This window comes from Oncorhynchus nerka, linkage group LG15 (genome assembly GCF_034236695.1).
Source record: "Oncorhynchus nerka isolate Pitt River linkage group LG15, Oner_Uvic_2.0, whole genome shotgun sequence".
In the NCBI taxonomy this organism is placed as follows: Eukaryota; Metazoa; Chordata; class Actinopteri; order Salmoniformes; family Salmonidae; genus Oncorhynchus; species Oncorhynchus nerka.
In genome coordinates, this window is record NC_088410.1 from 27,470,931 (window position 1) to 27,492,188 (window position 21,258).

At 39.6% G+C, this 21,258-nt stretch overlaps 1 protein-coding gene across 7 annotated transcripts in view; it reads left to right on the forward strand.

Annotated features, from left to right (window-relative positions):
- The window catches only part of atf7ip (activating transcription factor 7 interacting protein), a 55,755-nt gene extending 44,650 nt beyond the window's left edge, over nt 1–11,105 (forward strand). For 4 of the 7 annotated variants that reach the window (XM_065001446.1, XM_065001449.1, XM_029680227.2 and 1 more), the window contains 2 exons: nt 3,325–3,398; nt 10,086–11,105. In XM_065001446.1, the coding sequence (XP_064857518.1) occupies nt 3,325–3,398; nt 10,086–10,568 (557 nt within the window). In that variant the 3' untranslated portion in view covers nt 10,569–11,105. Of the gene's footprint in view, nt 1–3,324; nt 3,399–3,777; nt 5,186–5,939; nt 6,038–6,682; nt 9,363–10,085 lie in introns of those variants that run through there. The other 3 variants (XR_010458726.1, XM_065001447.1, XM_065001448.1) reach the window with 3 other exon arrangements.
- The last annotated feature ends 10,153 nt before the right edge of the window (nt 11,106–21,258 follow it).

Genomic DNA, 21,258 nt, shown 5'->3' on the forward strand with positions numbered 1-21,258 from the left:
CTGTCTTTACTTCCAGTTCTTTGCTGCCAATGACCGGAACTAACAGCAAAAATCACTGAAGCTGGAGACTGGAGGTCTACCGATTATGATTTTTCAATACCAATACTGATTTATTGGAGGACAAAAAAACGCCTATAACGATTAATCGGACGATTTTTATATATATATTTGTAATGATGACAATTACAACAATACTGAATGAACACTTATTTTAACTTAATATAATACATCAATAAAATATATTTAGTCTCAAATAAATAATGACATGTTTATTTTGGTTTAAATAATACAAAAACAAAGTGTTGGAGAAGAAAGTAAAAGTGCAATATGTGCCATGTAAAAAAGCTAATGTTTAACTTCTTGCGTCGAGCCATCCCGGATCCGGTATCGTGACTACAGCCTCAAGCTCATTACCATAACGCAACGTTAACTATTCATGAAAATCGCAAATGAAATGAAATGAATCTATTTGCTCTCAAGCTTAGCCTTTTGTTAACAACACTGTCATCTCAGATTTTCAAAATATGCTTTTGAACCATAGCTAAACAAGCATTTGTGTAACAGTATTGATAGCCTAGCATAGGATTATGCCTGTCTTTCAGCATGCAACATTTTCACAAAAACCAGAAAAGGATTCAAATAAAATCATTTACCTTTGAAGAACTTCAGATGTTTTCAATGAGGAGACTCTGTTAGATAGCAAATGTTCCGTTTTACAAAAACATTATTTGTGTCGACATTATTCGCTCCGTTTTGTTCATCACGTTTGGGTAAAAATAAATAAATAAATAAAGTCATTAAAACGCGAACTTTTTTCCAAATTAACTCCATAATATCGACAGAAACATGGCAAACCGATGTTTAGAATCAATCCTCAAGGTATTTTTCACATATCTATCGACGATAAAATCCTTCGTGGCAGTTGACTTTCTCTTCTGAAGAAATGGAACGCGCATGGACCTACAGATTACGCAATAATTTCGACACAGGACACCGGGCGGGACACCAGGTAAATGTAGTCTCTTATGGTCAATCTTCCAATGATATGCCTACAAACACGTCACAATGCTGCAGACACCTTGGAGAAACGACACAAAGGGCAGGCTTATTCCTGGCGCATTGACAGCCATATAAGGAGACATTGGAACACAGCGCCTTCAGAATCTGGGGCATTTCCTGTATGAAACTTCATCTTGGTTTCGCCTGTAGCATTAGTTCTGGGGCACTCACAGATAATATCTTTGCAGTTTTGGAAACGTCAGAGTTTTGTCTTTCCAAGGCTGTCAATTCCATGCATAGTCGAGCATCTTTTCGTAACAAAATATTGCGCTTAAAACGGGCACGTCTTTTTATCCAATAATGACATAGCGCCCCATAGGTTGAAGAGGTTAAGTTCCTTGCTCAGAACATGAGCACATATGAAAGCTGGTGGTTCCTTTTAACATGAGTCTTCAATATTCCCAGGTAAGAAGTTTTAGGTTGTAGTTATTATAGGACTATTTCTCTCTATACCATTTGTATTTCATATAGCTTTGACTATTGGATGTTCTAATAGGTACTTTAGTATTTCCAGCCTAATCTTGGGAGTTGATAGACTTGAAGTCATAAACAGCGAAATGCTTGAAGCACAGCGAAGAGCTGCTGGCAAATGCAAGAAAGTGCTGTTTGAATAAATGCTTACGAGCCTGCTGCTGCCTACCACCGCTCAGTCAGACTGCTCTATCAAATCATAGACTTAATTATGATATAATAACACAAAGAAATACGAGCCTTAGGTCAATACTATGGTCAAATCCGGAAACTATAAATTCGAAAACAAAACGTTTATTCTTTCAGTGAAATACGGAACTGTTCCTTATATTATCTAACGAGTGGCATCCATTAGACTAAATATTGCTGTTACATTGCACAACCTTCAATGTTATGTCATAATTATGTAACATTCTGGCAAATTAGTTATGGTCTTTGTTAGGAAGATATGGTCTTCACACAGTTCGCAACGAGCCAGGCGTCCCAAACTGCTGCATATACCCTGACTCTGCTTGCACAGAACGCAAGAGAAGTGACACAATTTCCATAGTTAAAATAAATTAATGTTAGCAGGCAATATTAACCAAATATGCAGGTTTAAAAATATATACTTGTGTATTGAATTATTCAATGATAAGAACCACTTATCTCCACATATAATGTTTGCAAAACTTGTAACTCCATTATAACGTTTTTTTTTTGTCAAATAGAAATTGTTTACTGACGTAGATTTTTTTTTTTTTTTACTATCTGATTTTTTTGGTTGATACGATGATTTCATCCGACATTGACAATATGCTTGTTACAGACCAAGCCGAACAAATGTAAACCTTGAATTTGGAGGTTTAAAATATCTCTATTGGCAAAGTTATTTTATGAAATCCCATCGGTTGCCTTCAGAAAGTGTTTAGTTAGACCCCTTGACTTTTTCCACATATTGTTGTGTTTCAGCCGGAATTTAAAATGTATTAAATTGAGATGTTTCTTCACTGGCCTACACACAAGACCCCATAATGTCAGAGTGTAATTTTTTGGTATGTTTACAAATTAATACAAAATGTAAACATGTATTGACTCAGGGGTTGAATACTCTAATCAAGAAATTTTTCATATATTTTTTAATACAAATATTAGAATTTTACTTCCACTTTCACATTTAGTATTTTGTGTAGATTGTTGACAAAAAAATGACAATGAAGTCTATTTTAATCACACTTTGTAATACAGCAAAATGTGGAAAAAGTCAAGGGGTCATACTTTCTGAAGGCATGTAAGTCTAAGATCTTTGATTGGCTGAGGCAGAATTTGTGACCGTAAATAATAAACGCCAGCTGGTCTTGTTAGCATATGGCTAAGTGTGCCAGGATATCTAATTGGAATAGCTACATGTAGCGTTCTATCACGTGCAAGTACATAGACCATTTTAAATTGCAGATGCGTAGTTGGACAAAAAGTTTACGTTTAAACATTTTCTAATGTTCATATATGGACCCCATATCACCCTGATATTACTATAACACTCATTAGATTCTAATCTTAATTGCTGGATGTTTTATGATTGTGGTCAGTCAGTTGACACAATTTAATAGAATTACAAGGATATCTATTAGCCTAGCCATGCCTGTTATTCAATGTGTTACAAGTCAGCTCTATGTCTATTTGCTCTGTAAAAGTGGTTCTGAGTAAAAGTTTGCATATTGTTTTTTTTACTCAAAGAATCTTGTGATCAACGCAGATTTGAGGAGGAGATGCTTATTATGTTATCTAATTTGACATATTGTCCTCTCTTTACAGGCACAACATCAAGAGCATCTCCTCAACAGTCAGTTGGTGGTCCTCATCTGACAGTTCACTACCGCCCCCCTCTGGTGAGTTTGTTACCCCTGAATCTATTTCACATGTTCATATTTTTATTTGATTAATTTGAGTTCCTTTAAGATTATTTTAATGCGTTAATTTCTCAACATTTTAATGAATACGAAACAAACACAACACAATGAAATACAAATAGGCAGCTCCTTGGCCACCTATATAAAGTAATGACCTTGACCTTTAAAGATTATCCTTACTTTTCATATTTAATATAGATTTTTGTAAAAGAACAAAAGTATATTTTCTGTTGTACTGAAGGACATGTGTTTTTGTTACAAAGGTTACTAGAGGGTGAAAGGTGAAATCATCAAATATTTCAGAAAGATTTACTCTGCAGTAATTTTGTTTTTTATGTATTATTTCTTACATTGTTAGCCCAGAAAATCTCAAGTGTTATTACATACAGCCGGGAAGAACTATTGGATATAAGAGTGACGTCAATTTACCAACATGACGACCAGCAATACGCCTTTCCCGAAGCAAATCCTTTGTTCGGACCTCCACCCATTGGATATAATCCCAGAGGCCAACTCAAAACAACATCGTCACTACAGGAGAGGCAGACGGAGCGGCCTCCTGGTTAGACTTAGAAGGCGAGCACACCACCCACCACTTCCGAGCATATTAGTCGCCAATGTCCAGTCTCTAGACAACAATGTGGAGATTTTAACATTCTCTGTTTCACGGAAACATGGCTCTCTCGGGATATGTTGTCAGAGTCGATACAGCCACCAGGTTTCTTCATGCATCACGCCGACAGAAACAAACATCTCTCTGGTAAGAAGAAGGGCGGGGATGTATGCCTCATGATTAACAAATCATGGTGTAACAATAACAACATACAGTAACTCAAGTACTTTTGTTCACCTGAACTAGAATTCCTTACAATCAAATGCCGACTGCATTTTCTCCCAAGAGAATTCTCTTCGATTATAGTCACAGCCGTGTATATCCCCCCCAAGCAGATACCTCGAAGGCCCTGAAAGAACTTCACTGGACTCTATGTAAACTGGAAACCATATAGCTGGGGATTTTAACAAAGCTAATTTGAGAACAAGGCTATCTAAATTCTACCAGCACATTGACTGTAGTACCCGCTCGAGCAAAACACTGGACCACTGCTACTCTAACTTCCATGATGTATACAAGGCCCTCCCCCGTCCTCCCTTCGGCAAATCCAACTATGACTCCATCTTGGTCGTACCGTCCAATAGGCATAACCTCAAATAGGGCGACGAGAACCATTCAACACTGGTCTGACCAATCGGAATCCACACTTCAAGAGGGCTTGAAAATGTTCCGGGAAGCCTCCGACAATAACATAGATTTATACGCCGACTCGGTGAGCAAATTTATTAGGAAGTGTATTGGAGATGTTGTACGCACTGTGACTATTAAAACCTACCCCAACCAGAAACCGTGGATAGATGGCAGCAATCGCGCAAAACTTAAAGCACGAACCACCGCATTCAACCATGGAAAGAGGTCGGGGAATATGGCCGAATATAAACAGTCTATTTTTTCCCTCCACAAGGCAATTAAATAAGAAAAATGTCGGTATAGGGACAAAATGGAGTCGCAGTTCAACGTCCCAGACACGAGACGTATGTAGCAGGGTCTACAGGCAATTCGACTACAAAAAGAAAACCAGCCACGTCATGGACACCGATGTCTTGCTGCCAAACAAGCTAAACGCCTTTGCCTGCTTTGAGGATAATACAGTGCCACCAACTCAGCCCGCTACCAAGGACTGCGGGCCCCCCTCTCCTTCTCCATGGCCGACGTAAGACATTTAAATGTGTTAACCCTCGCAAGGCTGCTGGCCCAGATTCATATTCCATCCCTTTACATTTGTGTGTATAAGGTAGTTGTTGTGAATTTGTTATATTACTTGTTAGATATTACTGCACTGATGGAACTAGAAGCACAAGCATTTTGCTACACTCGCATTAACATCTGCTAACCATGTGTATGTGACCTGATTTGATTTGAATTATGCTATGGGTGTTCATTTATATTTTTACGATTAATTTCTACATTTTAAAATCACTTTTGTCATTAGAATTTTAACTCGGACAGTTACACTGAAGGACATTTTGACACTTTAGAGCTCAATACCTCCCTTAATTTAATAGTTTGCAACACAAATATTTCTGGGTCAAAAGAAGGGTAAGAGTTGAGTGATTTTAATATTATATTTATACATATTTATTTATACATATTCATCTTATGTAAAATGAATGGCCTTCAGACACCAAATTTACACGTCTCGTCTTTGACCCATATAGGTTTATGTATGAAATCCGTCCTTCAGTATCACGCTTTTTTTGTCCTTTGGCACAACACAAGTTTCATGTTATACCACAATGTCACCTGTTATGCTGAATGACAGTAATTTTGTTATCCCATGTTTTCACTAGTTTACAAAATGTAATCATGCAATTCATATTTACTTGTTGTATGAATACTGAATATTATAATTGTAAACTATTTTATGGCATTTTAAGGTATTTCAAGGAACATTATCTTTACTGTAGATGCCATTGTCTAATAAGGAGAGGGCTGCACGGCACAGACAAAAGATTAACGCAGATCCAGTTGCTAGGGAGGAAAGACTAGCCAGAAGAAAAGCAAGGTATTGTTTTCATGGCTTCATGCTACTGTCAGCAACAGAATAGGATATAATAGGATATAAAGCTGGGTGGGTAACACTTAACTTAAGTTGCATTATTACACTATAGTTAATGTCTTATTGCACCGCAGTTAAGGTATAACTGATGAATTATATTAGTTAATATAATATTACACACACACACACACACAAATATGGATAATTAATTATATTAGTTAAATGCTGCTTCACATTTGGGGGACTTTATGAAAAATTGAGGCTGTACAAGTTTGAATTGAAGTAGTTTGATGGGCATTTTATCTATCTATTTTGTGTAGGTATCTTGAAATTGCATTTGTGAACCTGGATTGAATATAAATTTACCAGTTACAGTGTAACAATGCATAATACTTAACTATCATGTAATAATGCAACTTAATGCAATGTAAAGTGTTTGCCGCAGGCTCAAATTATAGTAAAGTGATTATTAATAACATTAGCAGTGAAATGGTAACAAAACATGTTTGGGAGAGGGAGTTTATTTAACTTTTTAAACTTTTATAAAGTGTTATCATTGTATAGCCTACTATTAATAGACTACTAATAATATTTAATGGATGTGGATCCTATTCTGCGCCACTGTCATAACTATAACATTTTCGTTTTTAGCTATCAGAGAAGAAAGAAGGATGTCAATCCTGATCATCCACCGATCCATACAATGACACAATCTGATGCGGAAAAAAAGAGGGAAAAATGGAGATTAAATCAGAGGAGGCGGCGTGAAAAAAATAGAACAAATTATTGTGGTGATGAATTTAACTCCAGTGTCCACTGAAGGAAACTATTTTGAGCAGCCCCCTGAACAACTTGTACAACATGAACCTGCACCTCCAGAGCTGGTGCAACTATTCTTGACTCCAGAACCTTGAGCAGCCCCCTGAACAACTTGTACAAGTACAACATGAACCTGCACCTCCAGAGCTGGAGCAACCATCCTTGACTCCAGAATCTTGAACCTCAATCTCAAACACTGGAGCAACCACTTGCTTCCTCTACTCTAAAAAAAGTGAAAAGGGTATCATAGCGTTGCAAGCGGCTGCAAAAGGAAAAACGAGAACTAATGAAGAACATTCTCCAACTGGAAATGCAACTAAAACAATCGCAACAAAAAAGTGACAAATTACGAAAGGGCATGCAAAGGTCAAATAAATTCAAATGCTGAAAAATACAGGCCACGAGGGAAAAATAAAATGTCTTCAGTGAGGAAAACACTGGTCATTGCATTTCTCAATAGAGATGAAAATAGTGGCCTTTTCTCAGGGAAGAAAGACACTGTCATGCAAAAGAAGGTTTAGAGGTGCATACTCATGACATCTCTAAAATAACTCAATGCAGAGTACAATTCAGAGGTGGATGGGACACTCGCTGTCATAGACAGTTTTTACGACTGTGGCCATTTTGCATTACAGAGCAAAAGGCACATGACCTCAACGCCTGTGCGTGTCTCAATCACGAGAATGTGAAACTTCTAGTTGACAGGTTGAGCCAAAGTGGGTTGCTGCAAACCTCAAGCGTTTCCGAGTTACTGTCTTCCATTGTCTGTGATCTCAAGAACAAGCAATGCATGTACCGTCTTTGTGCAAAGTTATGCTATGATGAAATAGAGCTGGCCCTACCTGAAGAGAATGACTAATTTCCTGGCAACAGTGGCAAAGGGAGAAATCGAGCAATGGAGAAAGGTCCTTCTCAAATTTTGTGGGAAAAAAAACAGATGGGCACGGGGCTCGATCTGGTTAAAAACTTAAACAAGTAACTGGATGCTATTGCGAGGCACCAGTTTAACTGGCTGCACCAAGTTGAGCAGTGCTGAAACTTAAAAGACACACTTAAAGAACACAAGGTTGTAATCCGCATGGACTTTTCTGAAAATTATGCATCAGCTGCATACAGAGGTTCAGGCTTTTCATTTTGGGGGCGGCCGTAAGAAGGCAACTATTTACACAAGTGTTGTGTACACACCACAGGAATGACAATCCTATGCCTCCATTTCAGAGTCCCTCTGGCATGACGAGCGTGCCGTGTGGGCTCATCTGAAGCCTGTCTTGGATGATAGGAAGGGAAAAAAACATCCCCGACTCCACTACATGCATGAGTGATGGCCCCGTCACGCAATATAGAAATAAATATAATTTCTACCTCCTGAGCACGGTGTCATTTCTCATGGGGTTCAAAGAGGTAATTTTTCTGAGAAGTCCCACGGAAAAGGTGCACTCGATGGGGTTGGTGGTTCGGTTAAACGTTGTGCAGATGAGTTTGTCAAAAAGGGCGGTGACCTCCAGAGCCCAAAGGAGCTCTACACCATGCTGGAGAAAACGCAGTCAAGTGTAAAGTACTTCTGGATTGCTGAGGATGAGATTAAACGATTTTGATGAAGCAGTTCCAAATGAGTTGCCAGCTGTCAAATAAACCTTAAAAATCCACCAGATCATCGCAAAGGAACCTGGAAAGATCCACCATCGGGAGGTGTCCTGCAATGGTGAAACCACCAGAGGACTTAAAAGGAAAGTTCATAATAGTCCATTATGATTACCAGCTATTTGTTGGACAAGTTTTGACGGTTGTAGGAGAGTAGATGGAAATCAGTTGCATGCAACAAGCAGCTGAAAGAAAGAATGAATTTGCTTGGCCCCAAGTTCAGGACATCACATACTACTTCAAGTCGGATGTCCAAGCAGTGATCTCCGAACCAGAGCCGTGTACTACAAAACGAAGGAATTCAAAATTCTGCAACTCTGACTGGGAAAAGTTTACAGAGCTTTATTAGTCCTAATTCAAAGTTACACACCAGTTAGGCTACAGAATACTACTTAGGCCTACACAAGAAAACGACATACACAAGCAATCTAAAAAGAAATCCATGTTTTAAAGATGTTATTGAATGTTCAAACAATGGATTTGGTTAGTATTCTGATGTTCAGAATACAGAAATGTTTTGTTTTGATGTTGGTGGAATAATTGTTTGTGCATTTTTTTTTCAAATGCATGATGTAATGTCATGACATTACTTTGAGAAAGATATCCACTGTTTCGTGATGATTTTAAGCAAAACTACAGTTTTTTTTCCCAATGTTTATGGAATGTTTTTTAATGAATGCTTTGTTTGAAATGTTCAATGCTGATTTAATCCTATGTGAATTAAATTGTACCTCGTGTCAGTTAAACTATGTTGTGTAGTTAAACCCATGTTCTTTGTGTGTGGCATATGGGTAATTTCTCTCTCTCTCTCTCTAGTATGGAAGAGATTTTATGTTCAGTTAGCCTGCACATTTTAAACATCTTATCCAGTTTTTTTACAATCGCTTTATAACAACAAAAATAGCTAAAAGAAAAATACTATTTCTGCTACTAATAATAGTTCATAGGATCATTATTGTTGTTGCTTAAGGATCACATTTAATCAATATTTGTGAGCCGTAGTGATGTCATTCAGGGTAACAAAATATTGTCATACAGTATAACACCAGTTTTTATTAAAATACAATAACTTGCTTTGGTTGACTCAGACAGACAAAAACAAATCTCAAAGGATGAAGCGAAAGATATTTTCATAGATTTTAGCATTTTTTTCAGTGTAAGGCAGGAAGTTTTGTAGAAAAAACCTTTTGAGTTGATACAATTGAGTTGTACCTGTGACACATCAAATATGTGGTATTCAAAATAAAATAATGTCATTTTTTCTGGGTAGTTATAATTCTGCCAGTCTAAGCATGGATATATAACCTTGTGACTTATGAAGAGGAAAAAACAGTGCTGTACTGAATTACATTTTACTAGGGTACATTCATATGAATCACAATAAAAATGAATTATTGACTTTATTCTTGAATATAACTAATATAAGGGAATAGGGATAGGGAATTGTAATTGCTGTTAGATTTTTTTCCTACTTTGAAAACCTTAAGTTTATGACCTATATATTTGTATTTTTTGAAAGCTATACATTTGTGATATGTTTTTCTGCATATTTCTTGCCGTAATTCATTTCCATCTCCTCTCATTTCCCTCCCAGGACTCCCCATCCAAAGCACGCATGGGAAACAATACCACTCCAACCAAGCCCCCCCCTGTCACCCTGCCCCCGTTACCCTTGGCTCCCTTGCCTCCTGGCCGGCTACCCATGGAGGCCAACCAGACCACACCCCCACAGCAGCCCCAGCTGAAGTTGGCCAGGGTGCAAAACCAGAATGGCATCGTCCTGTCCTGGTGCGTGGCAGAGACTGACCTGACCTGTGCAGGGGTGGAAAGCTACCATCTGTACGCGTACCACCAGGACAACGCTGGGTCGGCCGGGAATGGCCCTGGAGCGGGGCAGCACTGGAAGAAGATTGGGGAGGTGAAGGCACTGCCACTGCCCATGGCCTGTACTCTCACCCAATTTGTCTCTGGATCTACGTATTACTTTGCTGTCCGGGCCCGGGATGTGTACGGGCGCTTTGGGACTTTCTGTGAGCCGCAGTGCACTGACGTCATCAGCGCGACGACTCCTAGCTGAGCCAACCAGGAATGGAAAAGGCATTTCATGTAACAGGAAGTTGATAGCATTCCACCTGCTTATTTTTTAAGGTGATCTGGAGGACCCTGACTGAGATTGCTTTAGTGTTAACACTTGTGAACGTACACAAACACACACCATGAGAAAACATCTAAATGTACACTGTTGGACTCCAGACTACTCTGATTGGAGAAAGGATATGGCAACGGTTATCGTTGTGCCTATCGTTGTATATTCTTTGTGAGTTAAGCTATTGTACATAAGTGAATTGTTCCCCATGGCAGGTCAGATATTTATATGTTGACTTCTGTTACCCTTGTCCAGATGTTTTTATTATAATTTTTTTTTTTTGGCTTTCTAAAAAATAAGTGAAAGAAAATACATTTTAACGTTCACAGAAATTGCACAGGAATGCAACATCGGTGTTAGAACTTAAATGATGTTAGAACGATGATAGTAATTTTGTATGTATTGTCTGGTAACCAGACTTAATAGGAATGACAAATTCAATAAAACGTTTTATTGGAAAGTTTACAAGTGTTGAGATTCATTTTGTTAGCCTGAGTTTACACAGCTGTCCCCATAGCCAATTTTGTTGTCTGTTTTACATGTGACCCATATCATATTTGCTCGTTTTCACTGATGTAGCCTCTGAAATAGCCACAATTCCTTTACATTTTTGGGTGATTGTCTTGTCAGCATAGAAATTGTATATGAATTGAGAATCACATACTTAATGTGGTAAGAATCTGAACAGATTCCATGTTTTTGCTGATGTTTACACAATTGGGAAAAGGTCCGATATGAATCGGATATGCCCATACATAAGAATTTGTTGTGATGTGTAAACCAGGCAGATTTCATGCCTGTGTTTACACAGGCAGCCCAATTGTGTCAATTATTTGCAAAAAAAGCTGATCTGGTCAAAAGCTGTTTTTAAAAAAAACAATTAGTGGAAAAATATCAGAATTGGTCTGCCTGTGTAAACGCAGCCATGGAATCTGATCTTTTGACTTCCAATTTATACCACCTCTATATGTGGATCTCAATCCTGATACAAACCATATCCTCCATATGCGACCTCTGTCTGGAGGCTCAGATTCTTTGATCTGAAGTGTTATTTTTTGCACATGACCTGCCATTATCATGACAACCACCCCAAAAATGTAAAGGAACAGTGACAGGAAATGAGCATTGCATCTGTGTGCTATCCGGGGATCCTTAGGACTACTTCAGAGGCTACATCAGTTTGAACGCAAATCGGATGTGGGTCACGAAACTGAGTAAACAAAAATAAAAACGATTGGATGTAGAAGGAAAGTCAGATTTGTTTTTAGAGTGGCTGTTAAAACACAGCCTTCGTGTCATAGCTTTATGTAGTGTACTGAAGTTGTCATTGATTGCTTTTATTACATACCGTTATGCAGTAAATTAATTCAGTATTAGTCAATGTTGCAAGGAATTACTTGCATTGCAGACCAATATTAATGTTTCTTTCTCTCCAGCCAACAATCTGACATTAGGCTTTCTTATGGCACCTGGAGGCACTTTTATAGAAGTTTCCTGTCAGCAGCTGAAGAGATCCGGAGGGTGGCAGCCATTCAGAAACGCACCAATAAAGCTGTCATTATCCAACACTGACACCAGCTTCCATGACCATCCCTCTCCACACATGATCTACAAGAGTGGCACTTAAGGTATGAAAGGCTGACACTTGTGTGTTTCCCCCCTATTGTCCTATATATGAACATGTGCTATGAATAAAGCACTGCACAACATGAGGATGTTCTATTCCAGAGGCATGATAAGATTCCACAGCTGGTGCTTTGGAGTGCTCAAAGAATTCTCAAACAAGCTGTGAAGTAGAGAGGTCAGGAATAAGGTGTTAATTAGGTTTTATATTTGTAAGCCTAGCTGTCTTTAGTAGGTATTTAACATAGAGATAGATAGAGGACTCATCTTTATATCTGTGCCATTATAGCATCTGTGACAGCATGGGCAGAGCCATTGAGGCTACAACCCATAGGAATCCCCACCCAGTTGACTACTTTGACTACTTTAAGATGGTGGAAGCCCTCAATGGCGGTGCCCATGCTAAAATGGCATTTTGGCCACTAGAGACCTCTATCTTTCTCTATGGACATTTACACCCTTGTCACAGCTTTTATGTTGAGTCCAACCATAGGTTAGTTAGCCTACACAATCACAGTCCATAGCATATGACTAAGCTCAGCTGGGATAATATGGCAAATAAAGGTAGCATAGGCTATATTTACACAGGAAGCCCAATTCTGATATTTTGCCCAATTACTGGCAAAATATGTGTTCTGATTGGTCAAAAGACCAATTAGTGTCAAAAGATCAGAATTGGGCTGCCTGTGTAAAGGCAGCCATAGATGGAGATCCATCTTAAATTGGCAAGAGGAAAAATGAGTCAATTACATAGGAAAATCTTGACCTACATTTTGACTGAAATCTTCTCATCAACTTCTTCTAAGCTTAACTGTCAGAATTCCTGCCATGATGAGCCTACTAAGTCAAACAGCAAAAGCACAAAGCACTTTTAGATTGATCCCACAGACGTTTCTGCTGCAAAATTGTGCTTGGGAGCTTACGGATGTTGTAGTAAATTGATTCAGAAAACCTAATAATGACATTGTTTTAATTTCCCTTCGTCAACATCTTCAGTAAATATAGCTAGGTAAGTTAGTATTTCCATGATACTGGTGAGTTTACCTCAAGTTTACTGCATGTGTAGAGCACACGTTTTCAGAGGTATTTAGCCTATTTCTCCTTTTGAACTTGCTAGCATATCTTCCATATTTCCAAAATATTTTGATGAGTACAGCAAAACACTAGCCTATTGTTTTTACTTTGTGGTTTGACTTTTATTTCCAAGAGAGACAGTCCTCAAATGATGGTGAGTTCTCACCATTTAGGCCCATAGGCTACTTTGCCATGTCCACTTATCTCACTCCAGATCGTCAATGTTGTTCATCAAATGTTTTATTTATTTATTGAAACAGAGGCGTCATGCCCATAGAGGGCACAGAGGCACGTGCCCCCTCAGATTTGTCCTGTTTTAAAACGTTTCAATAAAAACATTTATACAAATATGCTTTTGTTTATTTCGTTGTTGTTGTTTCTTTGTAATACTGCCAGCCACCTAGCAATTTTATGAAGATGGCTTTATCTAGCCCAGATAAGTCCAAAATCTCTCAATCTCTCAACCTTATAACCAGATACCAAAAAGCCATTACAGGCTATCAATCGAGTTAGAGTAACTAACTTGTCTAACTATCTTAGCTGGCAAGCCTGCTGGCAAGTTTGGTGGACTTTAGAAAAGCAAGCAATTACTAAATGTACTGAATAAGACTCAATCTTTTATGCAGATTTTATCAGAGATTTAGTTTCTTTAAAAAAAAATCACCACCAGTAAGGAGGATACAGACAGCTTAGGAGTTATGCTTAGATATACAGAAAAATATACACTGCTCAAAAAAATAAAGGGAACACTTAAACAACACAATGTAACTCAATGTAACAAGTCAATGACACTTCTGTGAAATCAAACTGTCCACTTAGGAAGCAACACTGATTGACAATAAATGTCACATGCTGTTGTACAAATGGAATAGACAACAGGTGGAAATTATAGGCAATTAGCAAGACACCCCCAATAAAGGAGTGGTTCTGCAGGTGGTAACCACAGACCACTTCTCAGTTCCTATGCTTCCTGGCTGATGTTTTGGTCACTTTTGAATGCTGGCGGTGCTTTCACTCTAGTGGTAGCATGAGACGGAGTCTACAACCCACACAAGTGGCTCAGGTAGTGCAGCTCATCCAGGATGGCACATCAATGCGAGCTGTGGCAAGAAGGTTTGCTGTGTCTGTCAGCGTAGTGTCCAGAGCATGGAGGCGCTACCAGGAGACAGGCCAGTACATCAGGAGACGTGGAGGAGGCCGTAGGAGGGCAACAACCCAGCAGCAGGACCGCTACCACCGCCTTTGTGCTTACAGCCCAACACCGTGCAGGACGTTTGGCATTTGCCAGAGAACACCAAGATTGGCAAATTCGCCACTGGCGCCCTGTGCTCTTCACAGTTGAAAGCAGGTTCACACTGAGCACGTGACAGACGTGACAGTCTGGAGACGCCGTGGAGAACGTTCTGCTGCCTGCAACATCCTCCAGCATGACCGGTTTGGCGGTGGGTCAGTCATGGTGTGGGGTGGCATTTCTTTGGGGGGCCGCACAGCCCTCCATGTGCTTGCCAGAGGTAGCCTGACTGCCATTAGGTACCGAGATGAGATCCTCAGACCCCTTGTGAGACCATATGCTGGTGCAGTTGGCCCTGGGTTCCTCCTAATGCAAGACAATGCTAGACCTCATGTGGCTGGAGTGTGTCAGCAGTTCCTGCAAGAGGAAGGCATTGATGCTATGGACTGGCCCGCCCGTTCCCCAGACCTGAATCCAATTGAGCACATCTGGGACATCATGTCTCGCTCCATCCACCAACGCCACGTTGCACCACAGACTGTCCAGGAGTTGGCGGATGCTTTAGTCCAGGTCTGGGAGGAGATCCCTTAGGAGACCATCCACCACCTCATCAGGAGCATGCCCAGGCATTGTAGGGTGGCCATACAGGCACGTGGAGGCCACACACACTACTGAGCCTCATTTTGACTTGTTTTAAGGACATTACATCAAAGTTGGATCAGCCTGTAGTGTGGTTTTCCACTTTAATTTTGAGTGTGACTCCAAATCCAGACCTCCATGGGTTGATAAATTTGATTTCCATTGATCATTTTTGTGTGATTTTGTTGTCAGCACATTCAACTATGTAAAGAAAAAAGTATTTAATAAGAATATTTCATTCATTCAGATCTAGGATGTGTTATTTTAGTGTTCCATTTATTTTTTTTGAGCAGTGTACATGTTTTTTTTTACATAGAATTAAGCATAATGATTAGGGCTCTAGATTGCAGGAAAATGCTTTTTCAGGTGTGAGAAACAGCCTTCCTCACGTACTTTGTGCCCACACAGATTTTTAGGGGTGCATGACGCCCCTGAACACGATGTTAGTTTAAAAAAAAAATGTCAGGTAGAATGTGTTCATTATTGACAATAGGGGGAGCCATTCTCCTTATTATATTAGATTTTCATAGACATTTGTTGCAAATGAGAACCTGCATCCCTTAAATTCAAAATCCTATAGAGGGACCCACCTCCACACATCTCTCTCTCTCTCTCTCTCTCTCTCTCTCTCTCTCTCTCTCTCTCTCTCTCTCTCCCTCTCCCTCTCCTCCAGATGAGTGGGTGGACAGCGAGTCAGCGCACTTTGAGTTCTACATTCTAAGGCAGATGGAGGTGCTAGTTGTACGTTGTCTCTAGCTCTGGGTAGTACCTCAGCATGCCGCCTGTTTGACACGTTTAACAGTTGTCCCAGAGAAGGCTTTACATCTTAAATAACCGGAAGGCTCCTGGTTTTGGCGGAAAAGGAAGAGATGAAGAAGATTTGTAACAGTTGGAGAATTTACTGATAACCCTCCTCTCAGCTCACACAAACCGCCGAAACGGAAGGCTTTGGAGTATTCAATTTTGTTTTTTCGTTGTATGTTTTTTCTCTTCCTTATCGTGGTGCTGGGAGGTGCTTCATCTTTTCATATATTCGCTCTCTCCATCATTTGCCTCCTCATTTATTTCTCCATCTACCTGCTGTACAATTTCCTCTATTTATGAGTGAGAGAGAGAGGAGGGGGAGTTTTTATTTTTATTTTGAGACTTTTTTTCTTTCCCTTGTCTCTTTCCTCTCTCCCTCCTCACCATTCCATCCCTTTCGATCCTTATTCCTTTCCTTCTCTCCTCTACCCTTTTCCACCAGTTCTCCAGAGCACATTCCTCTCCCTCTCTTTCTCTGTCGTTAAACTCAAATGTAAATTAACTTGGACTGAATTTTTTTTAAAGAAAGAGACAACTAAACAACAACTCTTCTTCAATGACTCCTTTTCCCCCATTTTCCTTCTCTTCCTCCTCTGGTCCTTCCTCACCCACATCCTATGCATCACAATTTTGCGGGGTTCTTAAATTGGTAACTAGGTAGGTTTACTATTGTTTAGTGTCTGTCTATCTGTCTGTCTGTGTGTGTATTTGTGTGTGCTTTACGTATACATAAAACACACATACACACACACTCACACACTAAACTATGGCGAAAAGGAGAGAGATTATATCTGGTACTCATAGTCAGTTGATGTTGGTCTCACAATTCTCCCATGCCCATTCTTTCGCCGCGTCAGTTCAGTCAAACTTCATCCATTTTTAATTGTTGTCTTTGAGGAATACAGTTATCTATCTTGGTGTTTTCTCTGTCTCTCCTTATACATTGCATTTCTCATATGTACCTGATGCCATTTTGAGTCTTAATTGGAACATTAGCACAAAATGATTACGTTTTGCCTGAAGTTTTGACTTGTGATTTAGCAAACTGTGTATTTGGACAGTGATCTTGAAAACTGCCAGTGTTGGGTAAGGTATTATTGGACCCTATGATTATTTCTGGTTCTTTGACGGTTGATGCTTGATTTTCAATTTCTTTCATTCAGCTGGTCCATCACCTGTATTTAGCTTTCTTTCCCCCACCCACCCACTTGCCCCCTCTCTCTCTCTCTCTCTCTTCTCTCTCTCTCTCTCTCTCTCTCTCTCTCTCTCTCTCTCTCTCTCTCTCTCTCCTTCTCTCTCTCTCTCTCTCTCTCTCTCTCTCTCTCTCTCTCTCTCTCTCTTTCTCTCTCTCTCCTTCCCTCTCTCCTTCCCTCTCTCTTTTTCTCTCTCCTCTCTCTCTCTCTCTCTCTCTCTCTCTTCTCTCTCTCTCTCTCTCTCTCTCTCTATGAATTATTGACACGCACACATTACTCAAAAGTAATAAACGTCCCATACCAATTTCAATTCCATTTGTTTCTGCATTTTTCATTTAGCGGCCCCCTAATTATTTCGATTTGATGTTTTTTCAACTAGAATGCACTGTTCTCCATTAATTGTCTCTGGAGCTGTTTCTTCCACTTCCTTGTATTCCACCTCTCTTGTATCTTAAAAGGCACGTAAATCAGGAAAGACTTCCGGGCTTAGTTGTTGAAAAGTAGATTAAAAAGCTTGTAAAGCCTTGGATTGTGACACATCTGAAGAACACTGTTCACAGTGTGTGTGTAGGTTTGAAATAGTGACAGAAATCAGTAGGAGAAGAATGTTGTTCATCTCTGTTCTCCATCTCTCTCTGTCAAATTCCCCTCTTTTTTTATGATGGTTCTTCTCAGCATCTGAGTTGTATGGCTTATGGGAGATCAGTTCATCCAAAATAAGTTATTAATGTAGCCCTTGTCTGTCCATCGACACACACACACACACACACACACACACACACACACACACACACACACACACACACACACACACACACAGTTTATGACAAACAATTTCAATCAATAGCATTTACATCTTCAACTTTTGTCTTTTTTTTCTTCTTCTTGTGGATTGAAAAGGGGGTTCAATTAAAACAAACACCCCATGTTTATTGCTTTGAGCGGGATTTCACCATGAAGGACTAAGGAACCCACACCACCTTTTGTGTTTTCAAGTGGCAGCTCTGTCTTTACTGTTGTCTCACTCCTCTGATCACCACTAAATTAATAATGAGTTACAGACAAGAGTTAAATAGGTGAGTAGTGGCTTGAACTGTGTGTGTACGTGCCTCTGCTTGCATGTATGGTGCGTGTGCTTGCATGCATGTGAGAAATAGTATAAGTGTGTGTGCTTGCAGGCGTGTGAGAGAGAGTATAAGTGTGTGTGTGTGTGTGTGTGTGTGTGTGTGTGTGTGTGCGCAGGTGCGCACTAGCATGTAGGGTTGTCTGTGTGTGTATTCCGGATGAACTTTGATTAGTAGGTTGCGTTCGAACGGGGTGTACAGTATCTAGATCTCCCTCGGTCCTTTTAGCTCTATCCTCACCACACTGTCTTATCGCAGCTTCTGATCTTAATGAGTGTTCTATACATTTACCCTCTACATGAACTGTACTGTATAGAACAGCTCATTGTGTCATCCAGGGTTGCCCAACTGGTGGCCTGCAGGCCGAATTTGGCCTCCCAAGTGGTTTGATTTGAGCAAAAACACATAAAAGTCTGTAAAAACAGTATTTTGGAACGCATTTCCCATGCATAGAGAGACACGTGATCATATGTAAGCAAGGTTTGAAAATATTATGTTTTAGTCAAATATTATATCTGTTTGAGCTTCTTGCGGTCAATTTGCAGTCTAGGAATGATTTGTAATTATGTTCCAGTCCCCCGACCATCCGCTCAAGAATCGTCCCGTGGCTGAATCTAGTTGATGATCACTGATGTGGTCTTTAGGCCTGCCCCTCCTCTCCTCTCCTCTCTCCATCTAAACACATTGTTTTGTGTCTATATATAACTCACTCAATTAGTACATCAAATCAAATGTTATTGGTCACATGCACAGTAGGCTACAATACAGAGTGATACTGTTCATGTATAGATGTAGGATCCTAATTTGATCACTTTTGTTGCTGAGAAGTATTGAGCTTTGTGATTTACATCAATTCACTGATAACCCACACTAACACAAAGTTATATACTTTTGTGCTATTGTATATTGTATATATATATATATATATATATATATATATATTAGTACCAGTCAAAAGCTTGGACACACCTACTCATTCAAGGGTTTTCCTTTATTTTTACTATTTTCTACATTGTAGAATATCAAATCAAATCAAATCAAATGTATTTATATAGCCCTTCGTACATCAGCTGATATCTCAAAGTGCTGTACAGAAACACAGTCTAAAACCCCAAACAGCAAGCAATGCAGGTGTAGAAGCACGGTGGCTAGGAAAAACTCCCTAGAAAGGCCAAAACCTAGGAAGAAACCTAGAGAGGAACCAGGCTATGTGGGGTGGCCAGTCCTCTTCTGGCTGTGCAGGGTGGAGATTATAACAGAACATGGCCAATATGTTCAAATGTTCATAAATGATCAGCATGGTCGAATAATAATAAGGCAGAACAGTTGAAACTGGAGCAGCAGCACGTTCAGGTGGACTGGGGACAGCAAGGAGTCATCATGTCAGGTAGTCCTGGGGCACGGTCCTAGGGCTCAGGTCCTCCGAGAGAGAGAAAGAAAGAGAGAATTAGAGAGAGCATATGTGGGGTGGCCAGTCCTCTTCTGGCTGTGCTGGGTGGAGATTATAACAGAACATGGCCAAGATGTTCAAATGTTCATAAGAATAATAGTGAAGACATCAAAACTATGCCACTCGGGAGCCCCAAAATAATTGAAATCGTTATGGAGCGGGCAGACCAAGCCTCAACATTTTGAACCCGACGCATTGTGCAATACTTGGCTGTGTCATCACACAGTTTCATGGTTAGTGCAGGCAGTAGATGAGGGTATAACCTACTATTGTACACTATACTCCCTATTATAATTCTATGTACAGTAATCTTCCAACATTACCATGGGTTGAAGAACTGAATGTGACAATTTTCAGAATGAATCAAACCACTGTTTTCTTTCTTTCGCTCATGAAGGCTCTCCACACCATTTTTAAAAAAATGATTCATAAATACTTTCCTAAGTTAAATAATATACAATATCAGAGCATTTTTAAATCTACAAATTGCATATATTTAGATGGCTTTCCTTCATTGATCCCTAATATTCTAAACCCGTTCGATATATTCTGTTGTGTCCGTTAAAGCCACACCTTATTTATAAGGCTTAAGATAAAGGTACTGACAACCCTATTGAATAAAAACTATACAAGAAACTCTGTTGGCCAGCAAGTGGGAGGGTTTTCAGAAGTTGAATAAAATGTATTGAGTGTGCGCAAGGGAACCACGCTTGCAAAGCCCGTTACGCACCTTCATAAGATAAGTCTGAATACCAAGTGCATAGGAAAGGCGTGCTTAACGAATACGTCATTTCCTAAGTCGGAATCGGGCCCATATAGCCTAGCCTATATCTGTTATGTACAATACAGAGTGTACAGGTCATTTGACTGTCCTTTTGCAATGTGGTCCGTTGTGGCTGCATTATGGCTTGTTTCGATTTGGTTTTAATTCAGTATCTCTATCTTATTATGATATTTTCAGATATTTAGCTATATTTCCTCCCATGCTTCCCCTTAAATTCAACTCTGTGTGATGAATCTGTTTAAATGAGTGGTACAGTGAATCGTACACCAGCCAGGGCGTTCTTGGTCCTCTTTGAGGCCCCCTAAAGTGTTGATTTCAGGCTGCATCATAGGATTCCCGTGGTGGTTCACTGCAGGCTTGAGTGTCCTAATGCCGTTTGTTGTTTTTCTTTTCAATAGACCCCATATGCCTATTAGTCATTTCTGAGAAATTCACTTTAGCTTCTAATGGAGATGGGGTCTAAAATGGAGGTTGGTGCATGGTGAAAACTGTGCTTGTGAATGTAATTCATATTCCCCCAAAATGTGAAATTCTTGGCTTGCTTTTCGTTATTTTCATATTAGAGGCAGCATATATAACTGCCACAGCTCCTACTTAGTCATTACCCAAGACCTAAGTATTGATCAACTAACTTTCAAGTTATCTACAATTCTACAAAATGTCATATACTGTAGTATCAAATCTGATTCTTATCTTAAG